This window comes from Cryptococcus neoformans, assembly GCF_000091045.1.
Source record: "Cryptococcus neoformans var. neoformans JEC21 chromosome 12 sequence".
Classification (NCBI taxonomy): Eukaryota; Fungi; Basidiomycota; class Tremellomycetes; order Tremellales; family Cryptococcaceae; genus Cryptococcus; species Cryptococcus deneoformans.
In genome coordinates, this window is record NC_006681.1 from 14,849 (window position 1) to 33,183 (window position 18,335).

The 18,335-nt window shown below is 49.4% G+C and overlaps 6 protein-coding genes across 6 annotated transcripts; 2 read left to right on the forward strand and 4 right to left on the reverse strand.

Annotated features, from left to right (window-relative positions):
* The first annotated feature begins 417 nt into the window (after positions 1–417).
* CNL03710 (hypothetical protein) lies at positions 418–1,512 on the forward strand. The gene is made up of 4 exons (XM_568202.2): positions 418–842; positions 895–941; positions 994–1,273; positions 1,328–1,512. The coding sequence occupies exons 1-4, from the start codon at positions 445–447 to the stop codon at positions 1,437–1,439; spliced, it is 837 nt and encodes a 278-aa protein (XP_568202.1). The 5' UTR covers positions 418–444; the 3' UTR covers positions 1,440–1,512.
* A 2,441-nt stretch (positions 1,513–3,953) lies between these two features.
* On the forward strand, positions 3,954–9,256 carry CNL03740 (glucose-methanol-choline (GMC) oxidoreductase, putative). The gene is made up of 11 exons (XM_024658122.1): positions 3,954–4,519; positions 4,590–5,772; positions 5,835–7,321; positions 7,371–7,735; positions 7,793–7,885; positions 7,935–7,942; positions 7,992–8,115; positions 8,166–8,453; positions 8,515–8,599; positions 8,649–9,068; positions 9,122–9,256. Exons 3-11 carry the CDS (start codon positions 7,285–7,287, stop codon positions 9,196–9,198), a joined length of 1,497 nt encoding a protein of 498 aa, XP_024513804.1. The 5' UTR covers positions 3,954–4,519; positions 4,590–5,772; positions 5,835–7,284; the 3' UTR covers positions 9,199–9,256.
* CNL03730 (glucose-methanol-choline (GMC) oxidoreductase, putative) lies at positions 3,971–5,995 on the reverse strand. The gene is made up of 3 exons (XM_567934.1): positions 5,815–5,995; positions 4,698–5,763; positions 3,971–4,635 (listed from the first exon to the last, which is right to left on the reverse strand). The coding sequence occupies exons 1-3, from the start codon at positions 5,958–5,960 to the stop codon at positions 4,081–4,083; spliced, it is 1,767 nt and encodes a 588-aa protein (XP_567934.1). The 5' UTR covers positions 5,961–5,995; the 3' UTR covers positions 3,971–4,080.
* Positions 9,257–9,382: 126 nt separating the features above from the next.
* On the reverse strand, positions 9,383–12,308 carry CNL03750 (hypothetical protein). Its single transcript, XM_024658123.1, has 6 exons — positions 12,131–12,308; positions 11,816–12,070; positions 10,519–11,759; positions 9,944–10,465; positions 9,735–9,896; positions 9,383–9,677 (listed from the first exon to the last, which is right to left on the reverse strand). Exons 1-6 carry the CDS (start codon positions 12,224–12,226, stop codon positions 9,521–9,523), a joined length of 2,433 nt encoding a protein of 810 aa, XP_024513805.1. The 5' UTR covers positions 12,227–12,308; the 3' UTR covers positions 9,383–9,520.
* A 409-nt stretch (positions 12,309–12,717) lies between these two features.
* Positions 12,718–14,369, reverse strand: CNL03760 (UDP-galactose transporter, putative). Its single transcript, XM_567937.2, has 5 exons — positions 14,197–14,369; positions 14,074–14,138; positions 13,582–14,021; positions 13,346–13,533; positions 12,718–13,296 (listed from the first exon to the last, which is right to left on the reverse strand). Exons 1-5 carry the CDS (start codon positions 14,208–14,210, stop codon positions 12,765–12,767), a joined length of 1,239 nt encoding a protein of 412 aa, XP_567937.1. The 5' UTR covers positions 14,211–14,369; the 3' UTR covers positions 12,718–12,764.
* A 1,163-nt stretch (positions 14,370–15,532) lies between these two features.
* On the reverse strand, positions 15,533–18,200 carry CNL03770 (expressed protein). Its single transcript, XM_024658124.1, has 4 exons — positions 17,944–18,200; positions 17,479–17,889; positions 17,193–17,406; positions 15,533–17,135 (listed from the first exon to the last, which is right to left on the reverse strand). The coding sequence occupies exons 1-4, from the start codon at positions 18,145–18,147 to the stop codon at positions 15,649–15,651; spliced, it is 2,316 nt and encodes a 771-aa protein (XP_024513806.1). The 5' UTR covers positions 18,148–18,200; the 3' UTR covers positions 15,533–15,648.
* Between the last annotated feature and the right edge of the window lie 135 nt (positions 18,201–18,335).

Here is an 18,335-nt window from a genome sequence, read left to right on the forward strand (position 1 = left end):
GGCCAGATCTACATTTGTCTTCCATTTAAAAACCCTGGTTATGGGATTGCACAACAAACAAACAAGTCAAGACGACCGCGCTCTTGCTCAGAGATCCAAGATCCTTTTTGGCGGCATCAACATGGGCTAACTAGTCCTTTGATAATCCTTTTTTCTAGTACCTACATCTCTGAAACTTCAATGAGAGTACCGGGGCTGTAGCCAATGTGGTATAACCATGACTGACTATTTTCTATCCAGATTATTCACTTGCACCTTCTTACAGTAAATCAGTTGATTGATCAGGAACCGCTACGATAGCGAAGACATCTCTCGATCCAAACAAAACGAAAACAAAAGTGCTGGATCATCATGGGATTGTTCCGGTCTTCCGATGGAATGCGTTTTAACCCATTGTGGCACTCTTTCTCCCTCCTACTTACCCTAATATCGTTCATCTTACTCATGGTCGTCGTCTTCTACAATGCTCCGATTGACCATGCCCACTCAACGCTGGAGGGTAAGGTTGGCCTCAGGATGTGGTTCTTGACTGTCAACGAAACGTCATCAAGTTTTCCTACCTGGACAATAGGCACCAAAAGGTACTACGATGCTGGAGAAGGAGAGGTGCCAGGAAGAGGGATAGGATTAGCAGCACCGGCTAGAAATAAAGAAAGGGCGGCAGATACGGGTTCTGGTGGTGATGGGGGGCTTCACGCTTATGGGTTTGGGATCTGGGGATGGTGTGAATGGACAAACTCCAGATGGACGGGTGACGCGGTTTGTACGAGGAAGACTGGTTACAAACTGCCAGACGACTCAGACAGCAGTTGGGATTCCATTTATGAACTAGAGTTACCTTAGTGAGTGATCTTTCACACTATTAATTCGTATTTTGCAAACTTTTTTGTCTAGTGCTGTCACCCATGTCCTGTCAGGTGCTGCCATACCCATCCTCATCAGTAGGTACCCCTCTGATCACCCAATATCTCAGTATGAGCTAAGGCACCTTAGCCCCCTTTGTGGTCCTTTCCTACTTTATCATTCTGTGCCTTGCCATTCTATTCCCCGGACCTTACCCCCCTTGGCCCGTCCCAAGCAAATATCCAGCAGAAGTCAAACATTACCGTACCCGTTGTGCCTGGCTCCTACGCGACTGGCGTTTCAATCTCTACTATTTCCTTGCCATGTTGGTTCTGGGATTGAGTATGATTGTGACTGTTTTGGTTGGAAGGGGAAAAGTGAATACTGAGGGAGGGGGCTTGAAGGCACGGCCCGGAACCGGGTTTGGAGTGTGAGTAGCTCGTCATTTAGAGAAGCTCAAATCGAGATGCTGATTTTTCTCCAGCTTTTTTGCAGCATGGGCATGTTGGATTTGTTCACAGATGCTTTGCATGTGGAAGACAGGCATCATCATGCGACGTGAAGGTAAGGAAAGGACCAAATACTCCAAAGGCTAGATGATTGCACCAAATCGACGACAGGTATTCAGTTTGCTAGATTGCCAAGGTTGTACCACATAATGCACGATCACAAAAGTTGACTATATTAGTTCATGGAGCCCGCTATGCCGTCGATGCTCATGAACACAACTGATTCCTTTCCAGTGACACTTTCGTCACCATTTCTTTTGCAAACTGTTGATGAAAGGTTGGCAAACTCCTTTGACTCTCCTAACATGAGGGACCGAGGCTGTCTTTCCTTTCTGCCAAAACATCACAGCTGTTGCACTAACACTTGTTTCTCTCCAAGCTATTCTAGTTTTGTTCATGCAATCAACATTGACGAAACCATGACAGAAAAAGCCGACAGTCAAACTTCCCCGATAGCACACATTGTCTCAATCATCCTCACCTCTGTATCTGCAATCCTCCTCTTCCTGGTGATCCTTTACAATGTCCCATTCTCAGCCTCTGACAAATCAAATCTCCATGGCCGTATGTGGCTCGTCACCGTCTCGCCCGAGAGCGGGAGGAGTGGGGAGACATACGGGTTCGGGATTTGGGGTTGGTGTAGTTGGGCAGACGGGGTGAATGGAGGGGACTGTGTGAAAAAGAGTTTTTGGCGGATACCTGGGGATACGGGAAGTGATTCGGTGGTTCAGTCTTTGAATTTGCCGGGGTGAGTTGTAGATTAATGGGTTGCGAGATTGAGCTCAGTACGTTTCAATAGATCTGTCACGAAGTCGTTATCCATCGCATCTTTCTTCTTCGTATTCCGCAAGTTTTTTTTTTCACCTCGTGCCCTATCGGTTGGCGCTAACAAGGCACACAGAATTAACCATAGCTGTCAGCATTTTCTTTCTCTTACTTCTTACAATCCATTTCCATGCCCGTACTCAGCCATCCACCCGGGAACCGATCCTCTTTTGGCCCCCATCTGACATGAAGATGCGTACTTTCTGTGCTGTGCAGTTGAGGAATGTATGGTTGAGACTGTTTGCAGTGATTGGCATTTTAGCATGGGGACTACCAGGCATTATCATTGCTGCAGTAGGAGCGGGTGATATCCGAGATGGATGGAAAGGAAAGATAGGTGTTGGCTGGGGCTTGTGAGTTCTCTAGCTGAACAGAGAGGCAACAACTGACTGATCAACTCACAACGCACACAGAGCGTTAGCTTCAATGGTCCTATTGATAGTAGTGCAAGGTCTTATCTTGTTGGCAGGGCTGTGGAACAACCCTTCTCATTCAGGTCGAAAGAAATAGACGATAACCTTTGTTCCTTACAATGCGATGTATATGTTATGAGTAATGTTAACTCACTTGACAATCACCAAGACAAGTATATGAGGTGAGAACTTTCGTCGATAAAGGAGGACGTTGAGCAACAAGAATGGATGAGCCTGCAGGACTAAAGACCCAAAATAGACGGTGCATTTGAGGAAGGTGAAGGTCTCACCTTGCCCAAAACCATTGTAGGATATGAGATATGCCTCAAGGCAAGGAATCCAATAGGGCTGGCTATCGTCTGGAAGACTGAAACCTGCACGAGGAGTGCGAGGAGACTCTTCTTCGGCGGCTTCGATGCCTTCTCGGCAACCTCCTTCAACTTTTCGTTCAACTCGGACTCTTTCTTGTTGGCTTTGGCATCACCATTCAATGCGGTTTGGCTTTTACCGAACACTTCTTTCAATCCTAACAGCTGGCCCAGACCTCGCCCTTTCCATCCGTCTCTCCAAGCTTTGAACGACAGAAGCGCATTCAAGCTGGAAGCCAGAGCTTGAGCAAAGTTGAGGAATAATGGCGAAGGGAACTAATCGCCGGGTGGACGATCTGAAGGTGAACGAGGAAGGCTATTAATAATACTTGTAACATTGATTAGCCAAAGAAGGGACTCGAGATGGAATAAGGCTTGGTGCCACGAGGTTGTGGTGTCATTGGAGACGAAAGGATGGCGAGGGAGATGGGAAGAGCTCGAAAGCGCTGAAAGGGGAAGGACGATCAATAGGCGGTGATACGGATACTGTTTTCGGCATCGGGGCGCACTCCTCATCTTTCACACCATCATTTTGATGATGCTCTTCCGACCCTAGCTCTTCGGGCGTACCTTATTGCCCTCCAGCACTTTGCACGGTGCCTCTGCTAGCTCCCCGAATAGCCTCGCACGGATCATCTGCCAAATGCCCTGGAGACCCATCAACCTCAAACGGGGCGGCTATCGATCCATCTCTCACGCCCATCAGGCGTTCCTGCTAGACTCTTTTTCTAACAATGCGGGATGGACCGCTTTGCCGCCGGGAAGTCAAGGGATGGATTGAAGGGGCAGAGGGAGTTCATGTTCAGAGTCAGAAGCGTCGGAGAGAAGGTCGATGTGTGCTAATCGAGAAGGCAAGGTAGAGATGAAAGTCGGAGGTAGACTTAGATGCGGGAGGCAAATGTGTTCCAGGTTGAGAAAGAATAAAACCTGATTAGGACTACATAATTATAATAAGCTCATCGGCATTTCTCACGCTGCTGGGCATCAGGAGTCGCGGACAGTTAAACAGTCACGATTTGCATCCTTCTAACAAGTCCCATTTCAAATTCCATACCTAACCGAGTCTACATCTTCCGTATTCTACAGCTTCGCAATGATCGTCCTTTCGACATCACGCAACATTTACTTTGCCTCTTTGTAAAGGTCCGGGTGCGCGGCCTTGATGAAATCAGCAGCCTTCTCACCGACCATGTACACAACGTTCTGGATACGGCAATCGGGGATAAGAGGGAAGACTGAGGCGTCAGCAACACGGAGGTTCTTGACGCCGTGGACCGAGAGCTCGGGGCTGACGACACCGTGGTCGATGTCCTTGCTGATACGAGCAGTTCCGCAGGGATGGAAACCGGTCTGCGACCTTTCCAGGATCTGTCGGATCATGCCCTCGTCTGAATTTCGGGGCATCGGCCAGGGGTAGTCGCCCTCAACAATGTCCTTCATGCCCTCGCCGTTTATGAGAATATCGTCAACAAAGCGGACACCTTCCCGAAGGGCGATGAGGTCAAGGTCGTGCGAGAAGAAGTTGAGGTTGATGTAAGGCTGCTCGAAGGGGTCGGTCGAGGTGAGTTTTACCACACCGTTTTGCGAGATGGGACGCATCAAGTCAACAATGACGGTCATGTAATCACCAGTGGGCGGAGTGGGGAAGTGCCATTGGAAGGCATCGGCGAACATCGGCTGTCACGTTGGGGTCAGCTTTCGTTCCGCGAATCGCTGTGTATACGCAAAGGCAGGCTTACGACAAAGTCGATCTCAAAGTGCGGCTGGCCGTCGGGACCGAAAGGGTCCTTGCCACCGTTCTGCGCCTTATAATCGCGATACTGCTTGTGGTTCTCCAGACGATTGTCAATACGAGGGAAGGCGACGAGCTCCAGTAGACCCGAACTGAGGGGTCCATTGTGATTCTTCCTGTAGGACGAAATGGCACCATCGTGCTCCGCACCCGCGCGAAGGAGGTGATTATCGAGGCCAAAACCGTCCTTAATCTTGAAGACATGGGACAGGATAGGGTGGTCCTGAAGGTTCTGGCCGACATGCTTTGAGTCAACAACGCATTGGATGCTGAGAGCCTCGAGGTCGGACTTGATACCGATACCGGACAGCATGAGGATCTTGGCGGATTCGTAAACACCCTGAGCAACGATAACCTCACGGTTGGCGTAGAAATCGTACTCGCGGTCGTCGGGCCCAATAACGGTGACACCGACGGCAGTCTTGCCCTCAAAAATAATCTTCTTGGAGATGGTCGAAGAGGCCAAGGTGATGTTGGGCTTGCCCTCAAGGAACGCAGCCGCAGTAGATCGGACACCCTTGTAGATCGAGTTGACACACTTGAAGAGACCCTTCTGGACACCATTGTAGACGTCCACGGTCAACTCATGACCCTTGCTCACCCACGCTCTTTCGAGGGCATCACGCCAAGGCTTCAGCTCGGGGACCAAATCAGAGTGAGAAATGTCGACGGGACCACCCTTGTTGCCGATGCTTTTAATGTCGTCAGGGAAGAGACCAAGGTCGTCGTGGTAAGTGGTCGACTTGTTGAAGTATTCCTTGGTGTTTTCCCAGTTCCAAGTGGAACCACCAAACTCCTCCCAGTCGTTGAAGGTTGCGGCCGAACCTCGAACCCAGGTATAATAGTTGAGCGCAGTACTGCCGCCCAACACCTTTCCACGGGTGTTAGGCTTCTCGATACGAGTATAGTCTGGTCGGTCTATCATGGTCGTCTTGTACTTCCAGTCGTACTGAGAGTTTCGCAGACCCATGGCCTTCGCCGGGGTGGTGATGTCGGTGATCTCGGAAGGGTTGCTGGTTACTGTAAGTCTGGATGCTAATGCTAGGACGAAAGGGAAAACTCACTTCACACCGGCCTCGACAAGAAGTACAGACACGTTTGGGTTCTCGGCAAGACGGCCGGCAACGGTACAACCACCGGCACCACCTCCAAGAACGATGAAATCAAAGTTTTTGGGAGCATCTTTGGGATGAGTAGCAGCGTGAACCATATTGCTGATGAATAATAGTGTATAAGTGCAAAGACTGTGGGGGGAATGGGAAATCCATCGACCTGGCATCCCAGCTTTAATACGACCATCTTCTAGTTCACTTGACGTCAGCAGGCAGAACTTGGGACGAAAAGCGTTCTAAAAACGTCCTTGCATACTCTATCTCGACCTTCGCAATCTTCGCTCGGATGCGCCATGCCCATTGGGCTAACGGAGCAACAGATAACCCAGAAATGTGCACCGCTCGTGTCGAAAATAACTCGCGAAGGGACAACCCACGCGTCTCGTGCAAGATTACGATATCTCTCGCTCGAAACTTGGAAGCCCGGGCGGGTAAGGGGTCTGGAGCGGATCAGTTCAGTTTTGTGGCTGAGTACACCCTCGTCTTAGCGTACGTCCGTTCATGTAAAAGAAGATCCTGTGATATTCCCTCGAGCCAATGCAGATCCATCGACCGGCCATCCCAGTTGTAATACACCCATCTCCTAGTTCACTTGACATTACGGGGTGGAACTTGGGAAGAGAAGCGTTCCCACAAACGTTCTTACATACTCTCGCTGAAACGCAGCATGTCCGTGCTGTAAGGGGTCTGGAGCGGTTCAACTCAGTTTTGTGGCGGAAACACCCTCGTCTTATTTCTCGCTCATTGACGAAAAAAAGGTCTTGTGATATTCCTTCGGCCAATGCAGATCCACCGGCAAGGCATCCCAGTTCTAATACGGTCATCTCCTAGCTCTCTTGACATCACGAAGTGCAGCTTGGGACAAGAAGCGATCTACAAACGATTTTCCATACTCTCGCTCGATCTTCCCTTAAATGCAGCATATCCACCGGGCTAGGAGAGCAAAGATATAGCCCAGAAATCTGCACTGCTCGTGTCGAAAATAACTCGCGTGGGGACGACTCTCGCGTCTCGTGCGAGATTGCGATATCTCTCGCTCGAAAGTTGGTAAGCCCGGGCGATAAGAGGTCTGGAGCGGGTTCAATTCAGTTTTGTGGCTGAGCACACGCTCGCCTTAGCGTACGTCCGTTCACGTAAAAAAAGGTCCTGTGATATTTCTTCGAGCCAATATGATGCGATAAGGGGTGTGGAGCGGTTCAATGCAATTTTGCAGCTGATAATCACTCTCGTCTTAACAACGCAAGCCCATTGACGTCAAGGAAGGGCCTAAGATATTTCTTCGAGCCAATGATAATGCCCCTTTATCAAGACAGCGGTGCGAGATGGGATGGAAACGGTCTATATTAAACCTGGGTACATATTCTCCTTTCAGAACTTTATTGAATCACACATTTGGCGATTTGACGAAATCAGCAATCAATCATGACTGAGAAAACACCGACGTACACCCTGTCCGAAGGTCCGTCGGATCATTCCAGCCAAAACGCTATGGTTGCTGACCAGTGTAGGATGCCCTATCGCGGATGCTACGACCGCCCAGCGTCTGGGCAGTTGCCCCGTTAAGGGCCTGATGTTGATGCAGGACACCCAGCTCATCGAGACTCTGGCCCACTTCAGTAGGGAGCGCATTCCCGAGCGTACCGTGCATGCTTCTGCCGTTGGTGCATGGGGCGAATTTGAAGTAACTCACGACAATTCCGACATCACTTCGGCTGCTTTCCTCAATGGGATTGGCAAAAAGTCCAAGGTTCTTATGCGTATCTCCACTGTGGGACCGGAGGCTGGCACAGCCGAGACTGTTCGGGATGTGAGGGGCTGGTCGATGAAGATCTTCACTGAAGAGGGCAACCAAGACTTTGTCTTCAACAGCATTGTATGTGGCCGACTCCGTTCTCCATGTGCTGGTTGTATGGGTGCTGAAGTTCTCTAGCCGGTGTTCTTCATCCGAGACCCAATCAAATTCCCCTCTGTTAACCGATCTCACAAGCGTCATCCCGCAAAGCATACCGCCGACTCTTCTATGGTGAGTGGTTGAACTTCCACGTTTGTTGCCCCAGCTGATTATTATGCAGTTCTGGGAGTGCGTTTCGTTTTACATCCACGACATGGTGACCATACTTACAGTTTAGCTTTCACAACAACAACCCCGAGGGAACTCATGCCATCATGATGTATTTTAGCAATCGAGGGCTGCCGTATTCACTAAGGCAAATCAACTCCTACAGTGGTCACACTTACAAGCTCACCAAATCGGTTTGTGCCTCATTTTTTCAAAACTAGCGAATCATTGACTCTTTCTTTAGGACGGCTCTTTTGTTTATGTCAAACTCCACTTCAAATCCAATCAAGGTGTCAAGGGCATGACGCAGGCCGAAGGCGTACGCACTGCCGGCGAAGCACCCGATTTCCACACGACCGATATGTGGGATGCTATCGAGCGGGGCGACTACCCTACTTGGACGTTGTATGCTCAAGTCATGAAGCCCGAAGAGGCTGAAAACTACCGCTGGAATATCTTCGATATGACCAAGGTTTGGCCCCACAAAGACTTCCCCCTCAGACCACTTGGTAAATTGACCCTAAACCGTAACGTGAGTGTTATCTGGGATGTTGTCTGGTTCATAGACTAATCAATCTTTTTCTGACGAATAGCCCGAAAACTACTTCTCAGACATTGAGCAGGCTGCCTTTTCGCCATCGACAATGGTGCCGGGCGTTGCGCCCTCCGGAGATCCAAGTGGGCTGAGTCCTTTGTTTAAAGTACTGTATCCGCTGACTCCAATAAGTGCTGCAAGCTAGGATGTTTGCCTACCCCGATGCCGCTCGATACCGCCTCGGTGTCAACTACCAGCAACTTCCGTGCAATCGGCCCGTCAGTGAGGTTTATGCGCCCTACCAGCGTGACGGTGCGATGCGCTACATGACCAATTACGGAGGTGATCCCAATTATGTGCGATCTTCTCTCAAGGAAGTCAACTTCAAGGGTCAATTGGGCGCAAAAGGCCATTCCACTGGGGGCAACGAGAAACACAATGAATGGGTCGGTCGAGTTGCGGCGTACACATCCGAGGTAACGGATGAGGATTACGTCCAAGCTCGCATGTTCTGGGAGGTTCTTGGCAAAGCTGGCGACCAAGAGGACTTGATCACCAATGTCTCGTGTCATCTAAGCAAGGCTATCCCGTCGGTGCAGAAAGGAGCTGTCGGTAAGTGGTCAACGGAGAGTGTTTTGCGGCACGAGATGTTAACCTGATTACAGAAATCTTCGCCAAGGTGAATGTTGATTTGGCCAAGTCCATCGAAGACCGTTTGGCTGAGCTCAACAAAGGAAAGTAAAGGGAAAAACATTTGACAAGGTAAAAGCCATGTGAGAAGCCTGACAATGATACATATTTGAAATGAATATTGCGATGTCACCGTTATGAAGCAATCAGTGCGCTCGGAAATTTGTGTCTTTGTGATTATTTCATTTGTGCACCGCACTCTCCATTAAAAAGATGCTGCCGATGCGAATCAACACGTGTTTTCGGATGGCATGGTTACGTATGTTTCGTTCGTGCGCTCATACCCTTTCAACGAATGTCGATTTTATTGCCAATGTGAAGGTTTTCAAACGGACTAAGAAATGAAGGCAGGCTGCAATACATGCGTATCCTGACTAAAAGAAATTCTGTCCCTGATAGCGGGTTGATGACAACTGACTCTCTGTGGGCGGGTAAAGTCCGAAAAGATCAGTTTCGTTACCTGGCGGAACAATCATTTGCCCAGGGGCTATCTCTGCTTCACCGCTATCGGTTGATTCCGGCATGTAGTTGCTACATAAGACGGATAGATAAGCGAAGATTTCATTCAATCAGAGAGGGCACACTTGCCTGGTCGTAAGAGAATTCTGGATAGACTGGAAAGGGGGATCATTTGATGTCCCCCAAGGTATCCAGGATAAGGCATCCATATCGTTTTGCCAATCTTGCTCGTTAAGAGCTGCGACTGGGAGCGGAATAGACGAGGTAGACGTAGCACCAGATTCGGCGTAACTGTGGCTTGATGAGCGGGATATTGTGCGATCAAATGTCACTCTTACCTGGTAGGATGGGTCGTAGAGTCGGCAATAGCTTCGCCATTTTGCGGCATAGGGGGTGGGTAGGAACTGGTTGCGGTATCACTTCTGTCTGCAGAATGCCCAGCCAGATTGCCGGTCAGCCAAAAGTCCATGGAGCCTCGATGGGCCAACCCATCATCACCCTTTTCATCCTCTGCCCAGAACAGCGTATGGTCGTATCCCAGGTCGTGCCACACTTTTGCACGCAATTTTTCGAGGACAGTCCATACTTGTTTTGCACCCGTTAACGAGGGCAAAGACTGATACGACCCAGGGCTGACTAGCCTGCCAGCAGGTCCCAGTAACGAGAATACTCTATCGATGAGCTGCATGCTGAGCATTTTGTCGGACGAGTGGGGATGTGCTGACAGATCAGAAAGCAAGACAGCGCATGGTTGTAGCGGTTGATATGAGCCTGGATAAAGCCAATGAAATGGCCGGTACGACGGATTGGTAGTCATCTCCAAAAACAGAGCCAAAAAGTATTGAAAGTGTGGTAATGCCCTACAAGATGCTTTAGCGTGTATGGCCATTCTATGACTGACTGGGATGCAAACCTCGATCGAAGATTTGCCCAAATCACCTTGTCTGACATGAAGGGCTGATACAATATACAGTATGCTTTAACCGTCGTGAGATGCAAGAGTGCTTGATTCCATTGTTGAATGGCTTTTGAGGCTGTGGTGGGCGGCGGAGGTCGATGATCAGTAAAGTCGTCCCCCCCGACACGGACCGAGAGCTGATCCAATATTTCCTGTAATGATGCTGAATGGGCATGTAGATTGACGCTCTCTAGACGACGGGACTGACGCCGGCGTAGGTCCTCAATCTGCATCTCCAAGGGGGCGATGTCGGAAAGAGTGATATTCGGTGCTTCTTGCAGTCGCTCTAGAATGGTTCGCAACTGGGTGCTAGCTTCATAGCGTCCAGCCGCAAGCACGTACTTTGGTTCGACCCACAGCTCACGATCAAGCGAGTCGGTGCTTTTGATCTTACCAATAAGTTCGTCCTTCATCTCGCTGATTACTTGAGTGGTGCAGCGTGAACTCGACATGATGCCAGGTAGACCCTGAGCTATGCTTGTCATGGTATCGAGATGCATAAGGTGCCACCATACACGGCGACGCTCTTCAGTCGATATAGGGTCGAGCTCGAATTCGGTGCCATCGCGATGGAAACCCATCGACTGTGCAACCCTTAGAGCCACGGCGACAAATGAGCAAGAGCTAAAGGCGTCCTCTTCGCGGATCAGGGTCGAGTTAGCGAGTATGTAAGCCATCAGAGAGTACACCGAGGGATAGTAGGGGAAACCGATTACTCGAAGGGCTTCTGGCATCAGGCCGCGCAGTTTTTGGCCGACTCGATCGCTCCATGGTTCGTGAATTGTGATGGACCCAGCAGATAAAACACTGATTAAAAGAGGGAGAAAGCTAGGATTCCTGTGGAGGATACTCAACGAAATGTTTTGAGCAGGACGTGTTAAACGCCAAGACCAAAACTCGTCATAGGCGGATTCGAACGATGGAATGTGCATTAGAGGGATGAGAGGATGAATGCAGTCCATAAACGCTCGAAAGAGGCGGTCGCAGACGAGTTTCGGGGGAAGGGGTTGAAGTAATTTTGCTAGACGAACGGGACCCCAGCTGATGCGATCCGGCGAGGTTCCAGTGGACGGGTTCGGCACACTTGTCGCCGCCCCGGGACTGCTCGAAAAAGCTGGGGGAGTAACCAGGTCGTCTGGGCCGCCGGTCCTCGGGAAAAGCGGGAGGTTGCGCAGAATCCGGTCAAGCTCGAGGCCCTGGCAGCCAGTTGTCAACTCTGGACAAACGATGGGTCATGTAAGTGGCTGCTCACTTCGGCATCCACACATGCCCAGAAGGTACTTTCCGTATACCGTGATCTGCCCCCACTATTAAGCACCAGATACCCGGGTTTGAGCTTTCCTGTCTCGAGTGGCGATGGGCTGCGTTCCGAACCCGACGACTTGTTCCTTCGAGGCATCTTGTTTGCCGAGTCGTCCGTAATCGGGTCTTTGCGTTTTTGCGACAGGTTAGACTGGTATACACATTGGGCTTGGTTGCGGACACAGTTTCCGCACTTTGGGCGCGCCTGGAGATAAGATTAGCAGGGCTCGAGGCGGCTCGGCTATAGCTTCAGGAGTGTTCTGACCTGATCGCACCGTACCCTCCGGTCGCGGCAGACTTGACAAGAGTAAGACGGACGGGACCGCCGGATGTCCGAGAAGCGTTGAGTGGGAACTGACATGCTGCGGAAAACTTATTGCTGAGCTTGGCAGTCGAAAATGCGGACGTTGTACGGTTCCGTTGTGAGAATGACGAAAACACACAAAATGGTAGATTTACAACGAAGGACGACTGTGCCACGCGACCACGTGAGTTCCAGGTGACAACGCGCCTCAGGCTTCTGTATGCCATCCATAATCTTGATCTACGTATGTTCTTCTTTGACCACTATACTTATTTTCTCCACACACAGGCGCCTACTACTTTGAACTCCTATCTCTAGATCTAAGGCAACTTAGCAGTGGAAGAAAACACCGGCGGATAAATGTGGAAGGGTTTATTCACGACGTACGAGTTAACATCGAAGTAATGTTCACCGACCACTAACACGATTTGCCTTCTGGGTATTCGTAGATAACTTCTTCTTCTAATGTAACAGTCTCCAAAACAACTAGTACTGATTCTTCGAACAACCCTTCTCACTCAGGCCGAAAGGAATAGATAACCTTTGTTCCTTACAATGCGATGCATATGCCATGATGTAACACTCTAGAATATGGTCAGTCTTTCTTCGCTTTCTTCATTACATCCTTCCTTTTCATCCCAGCCTCGACACCGATACCAGCGAACACAACGCCCACACCCAACCATTGACCTTTTGTGAGCCTGTGCTCAAAGACGACGACACTAAGGAGCATGGTAAAAAGCTTCCTTGTGACGGTGACCATGACGAGGGTAAGGGAGCCAAAGTGCTGGATAGTTTCAAAGATGAAGAGCTGACCCAAGCCACCAAGAAGGGCGTATGCAAAGAGAGGCGCAAGAGCGGAAGGATGGGAAAGAAGGAAAGAGATAGATTCCAATGCCGCAGGAGGGGAGAAGCTGAGAGTAGAGGTTGGCACAGAAGAGCCAAAAGGCGGAGGTAAATGGGCGAGAAGAGATATTGGGTTGGTGGGGAGCGGAAGGACAAGGAGAGGTAATAGGATAATTTGAGTAGTGAGCGCCATTGTGAACATCATCTGCTGGCCGGTGTATGAAGGATATGATGAGAAGATTTGGTCTTGGGTCGAGTTTGTCAGGCCATCGATAAGAAGGCTATTCCGGTATGAGCTTGATGCGGCGACTCCACGTAATGATAACTCACTTGACAAGTAACAAAACGAGTCCCCACATACTATCACTTCCACCCTTCTTCTTTTTTGATGTTTCAGCGAAAAGCATGAACATACTAATGCCGACGGTAACGAGTGCTACGACGATATACTTATGAGGTGAGAACTTTCGTCGATAGAGAAGGACGTTGAGCAACAAGACTGGGATGAGCTTGCAGGACTAAAGATGGAATTAGACACTACATTCAAAAGAGTAAGGAGTAATCACCTTGCCTAAAACCATTGTAGGATATGAGATATGCCTCAAGGCAAGGAATCCAATGGGACTGGCTATCGTCTGGAAGACCGAAACCTGCACGAGGAGTGCGAGGAGACTCTTCTTCGGCGGCTTCGGTGCCTTCTCGACAACCTCCTTCGTCTTTTCGTTCAACTCGGACTCTTTCTTGTTGGCTTTGGCATCACCATTCAATGCGGTTTGGCTTTTACCGAACACTTCTTTCAATCCTAACAGCTGGCCCAGACCTCGCCCTTTCCATCCGTCTCTCCAAGCTTTGAACGACAAGTAACAAAGCGCACTCAAGCTGGAAGCCAGAGCTTGAGCAAAGTTGAGGAATAATGGCGAAGGGAACTTATCGCCGGGTGGAGGGTCTGAAGGTGAATGGGGCTGTTGGTGAGGATGAGGGTGCACAGAGGGAAAAGGTTTTGATACTTTGCATCTGTATCAGCGTGAAGACAAAGGAATCCAGAAGGAAGGACTGACACCGTTCTTGAGCGATGGCCCACAGTAAAAAGGCAGCGTATACACCCGAGATACACACAGCTAACCTTGAAGACATAATCAGTTTTTAACGCAGCATTTCTGCTTGCGTCAGATGGAACTTACCTGAGGACTCCCATTTCAACAGAAGTTACCTTGGTCTAGCTCTTCAGAAGCTAAGCCAACGTAGCCTTGTAAAGCTCAAATGCGATTGAGTATCAAATGAAAGCTTTGCCAAATTTCCTCTTAATCAATAGAGGGGGGTATCAATGCGTTTCAGATCTTTTGAGATCCCGTTTTATAGTCGATTGCCAACGAAAAAGATGGAAGAACAGATTTCGAGAAGCGGTCAATCGAACGCGTCCGAGCATCCACATCTTCCACGTCGCAAGGTAAACAACGGACATCGCCCAGCTCCCCGCTTCTCGGTGTCCCGATCTCCTCTTAGGAAAGAAAGAGACCACCATCATCTCTTCTGCATAGATGATGTACAGACAAATACGACGTATTCTAGCAATAATCCCTGTCATCAGATAATTGAAATAATGGCTAACCGAATTGATCACCAAAGTTTGGTCTTCATTATGAACACCACATCGTCACAATCAGCTACTACATACTACCGATACAAATAACAACAAGTACGCCTCTCAAGGCTGCGTTCCTGCGTCGATCGACCTGACACCACGAGGCTGCTCAGCACACATCACCCACACATGGCCCTATCGAAGCATTTTTACTCACAATACCTGACTGCAGCATCACAGATAATGTCGAGTGTAAATCTGGCGGGTCGACCTCTCCAGGTGCGATACCAACCCCCGCACGCTCTGTCATACAAAACCTCCTGCACGACCGATATTAGCTCTTCTCTCCCGAAGCAGATTATTTGCTACCTACCCCACGCTTATCACACTTTCTCCCTCTTGTGGGTGCACGAGACTCTTGCGATAGAGGCGGAAACATTTCGAGCAGAAGTAATCTCTCTATTGGAGGAGATCATTTGCGGAGCGTATTCACATATCTCTCATCGGGTCGCTCATGATTATAATTGAAAGGCTGTAAAAAACGCGAAGGGAATGATGAATGTGGATGTGGTTGGAACTGGAGCCCGTTTGGGGAGGACCGTATATTACTATGGCGACTAAGACTCCAGCGAACCTCTGGCATTCTATCACCACATCTGAAGCCGCCGCAATTAATTCTCTTAAAGCTTCTTATGGCTTCTTAGAAAGGTATTGTGAAATAATAGGCAGGACCAATCTTCCCCTCTTTTGATTACGGTGAAGTTATTGTTGGTCTCGTTCGGTCCGAGCCTTCCAAACTTGGGTGATTGATGGAAGCATCCTCGCTAACTCGTCATGATCTTACGCGCGTAAATCGGTCGACACTCGGCAGTGTTTTGCATCAGGAAGCACTGAAAGGCTGATGGATGATGGGGCATGACAACATCACAAATTGCATGACGACAATGAATACAACCTGGCGAGTACATATGAAAGGTCCAACAGCAGTTACCACAACAAAACATCGGAGCTCTCCATCACACCACGCGGCTCTTGTGTCACCGCTCTTGTGTCATACTGCTCCCCATATAGCCTTCCATTCAGACAACCCCAGTCCCAATGCCTCCAACGGTGCCAGCACAATTCTTCCCCACGTTCCTCTCAACAACAGCATCCCAATAATCATCCACCACCAATCTTTATCCCATCTTCTATATTTCGCGACTTGCTTCGAGTACGTGCCGGGCGTTGCCGCAGAGCGAACAAGACCCTCGGCGGGGTTTCTCCTGTTAGGCCCAGGAGTATAAAGTGAGGACGAGCAGTAAGGTTGGGAAAGGGACGGGATACGTAGACGGTTCAAGCCTAGAGCTCTTTCAACAGAATCCCTCCAGCTCTGTAACTTTAGCATGAAAAGGAACAAGAGCGTCTTGACAAGATCACGTTTCCTGTTACGAGGATATCTTGGCCTGATAGAGCTGCCAAATTGCACTACTGGATAACCGAAGAAAGGATTTGAGGTGGAGTAAGGCTGGATGTCATGAGGTTGTGGTGTCATTGCGGGAGAATGGATGGGAGACGGTGACGGAGATGGCTCAAGAGTGCCGGAAGGTGAAGGAGGACGATCAATAGGTGGTGAAACGGATATTGTTCTCGGTATCGGGGCGTTTTCCTCTTCCTCATGTTTTACGCCGCCAAGCTTATGATTATCTTCCAGTCCAAGCTCTTCCGGAGTTCCCTTCCATCCCTCCAGCCACTTTGCATGATGCATCTGCAATCTTCCCGAATAGCTTCGCACAGGATCATCATCCGCCAAATGACCTGGAAGGCCCATCAACCGCAAAGCGGGTCTATTAGTTCTTTTCTCGCGCTCGTCAGGCGTTCCTGCTAGGCTCTTTTCCAGCAGCGCCGGGCGAAGCACTTTGCGACGAGGAAGCGAAGGGATAGAAGGTGGAGGGGGAGGCTCATCTTCCGAATCAGAAGAGTCAGAGAGAAGATCGATACGCGCTAATCGAGAAGGTGAGAGATAGAGATGAAAGTCGGAGAGGGATTTGATGCGTGAGACCGCTGCGGACGAGGGAGCTCGAGTAGGTGGTTTACTTCTTGACGTGAGGGTACTACTTGCCCTGGATAAAATCGGTTGTGGATCTTCCGGTTCGGTCAAGGACTGTGTTATAAGACCCGTCATCGGGCCTACGGCGGCAACATCAGATGCAGATATGACTCTGGTCATCTCATCCTCTTCATCGCCATCATCATCTCCCTCCACCTTTCGGGATCTCTCATCACGACTCTTGGTCATTCTCAAATCATTTCCATACCCCGCTCGAAACATGGCTTTCATCATACCACTTGAAGCGCTATTCTGCCTACTAATCAATGGAGACGTTCGGCGGCTCGGAAAAGGCGTGTTGCGCGCTGTGTAGTATACGTCTGCTATAGAGGTGCATGATGTGCTTCTGGAAATGGAGGCAATAAACGAATGACTCGAGTGGCGGGAATAGTATGCGTAAATGGGATTATTAGAGGGCGAGAATGTATAAGGGCTGTCGCCACCGTATGCTGTGTACAGCGTTATTGAAGATCACACAATTACAAGGGACACTGCTATGCACATACCTTGTGGGATCTTGTCCAGTTCGAAGACTTCGGCTAGTGATTCTTTCGTGTCCAGGAATGCAACCCTTTCTAAAGCAGATTTGGGGAGCAAATGCTTGACAACGGCCCACATGCTTCGCCCTGTCCATCCAACGTTGATAACGTATACCGCCTCGAGGAGGCCCGGAAAGCTGTTATGTCCTACGGAAAGTAGTGTAGGCAGTAGATCAACCTCCTAGAAACAGGCAATTGCTTCAATTTATAATGCCCCTGGCATGAATGGATACGTGACTTTTATTGCACTTACAAGGTTTCGATATCCCGCACCGGCTGCATCAACCAACAAGACAATCCCTTCCCCTCCTTCGCCCCTCGCCTTCCCTTTTCCCCTCCCATACCCATCCACCCCACTTCCGTCCCACATCCCTTTACTCCACCAGTCCTTAGATGTCCTCCTACACATTTCTAAAGCCCACCATATCCATTCTTTGACATCATCTAGCATTCCTTGTTCGTCCCTAACAATTTCGCGCGCGGTGAGAACGACAATTGGTCTGTTGAGTTTATCGGTGTGTGAAGGGAGGGGGAGGATGTGGAAGAGAGGGGAATCCGAGTATGGTAGGATAGAAGGGATAGGGCCGTGTAAAGAGAGAGAAAGACGAGTCGACAGGACTGAGAGGAGGAATGAGTGTGTCTTGTTTTGGTCATAGCGGTTTCTCTGCAATGTCGCATTAGTCAAGCTTAGATGATACGAAATCAAACTAAGACTTACTCTTAAAGCTCTCCATATACTTCCCACATCATCAACCCACTCTTCAACACCATTCCACGTATCTTCATCCCAGCCTTCCTGTACCCGAAGTTGTTCGGCGTCGTCTCGGAGATCTCCTTGGAGTTGCTGTGCAAGCGGTAGATATTCTCTATACTCTTGTCTAGCCACTTTAGTTCGTTCTTGTAGTTCTTCTTTGTCTGCCATACTTGTTCTTTACCGTCTCATGTTCAAATTTAGTATCTTATAGAAGCACTCCAACAAAGAAAAGTAAAAAGACATGACGACCAGGTGGGCCAACGGGCATCTGCCGAATTGACCATGGCGGCAAAAGTGATACGGCCATAACCGGTGTTAGCCACGTGTATTTGATTCCGTTCAATTAAGGAAGAGGA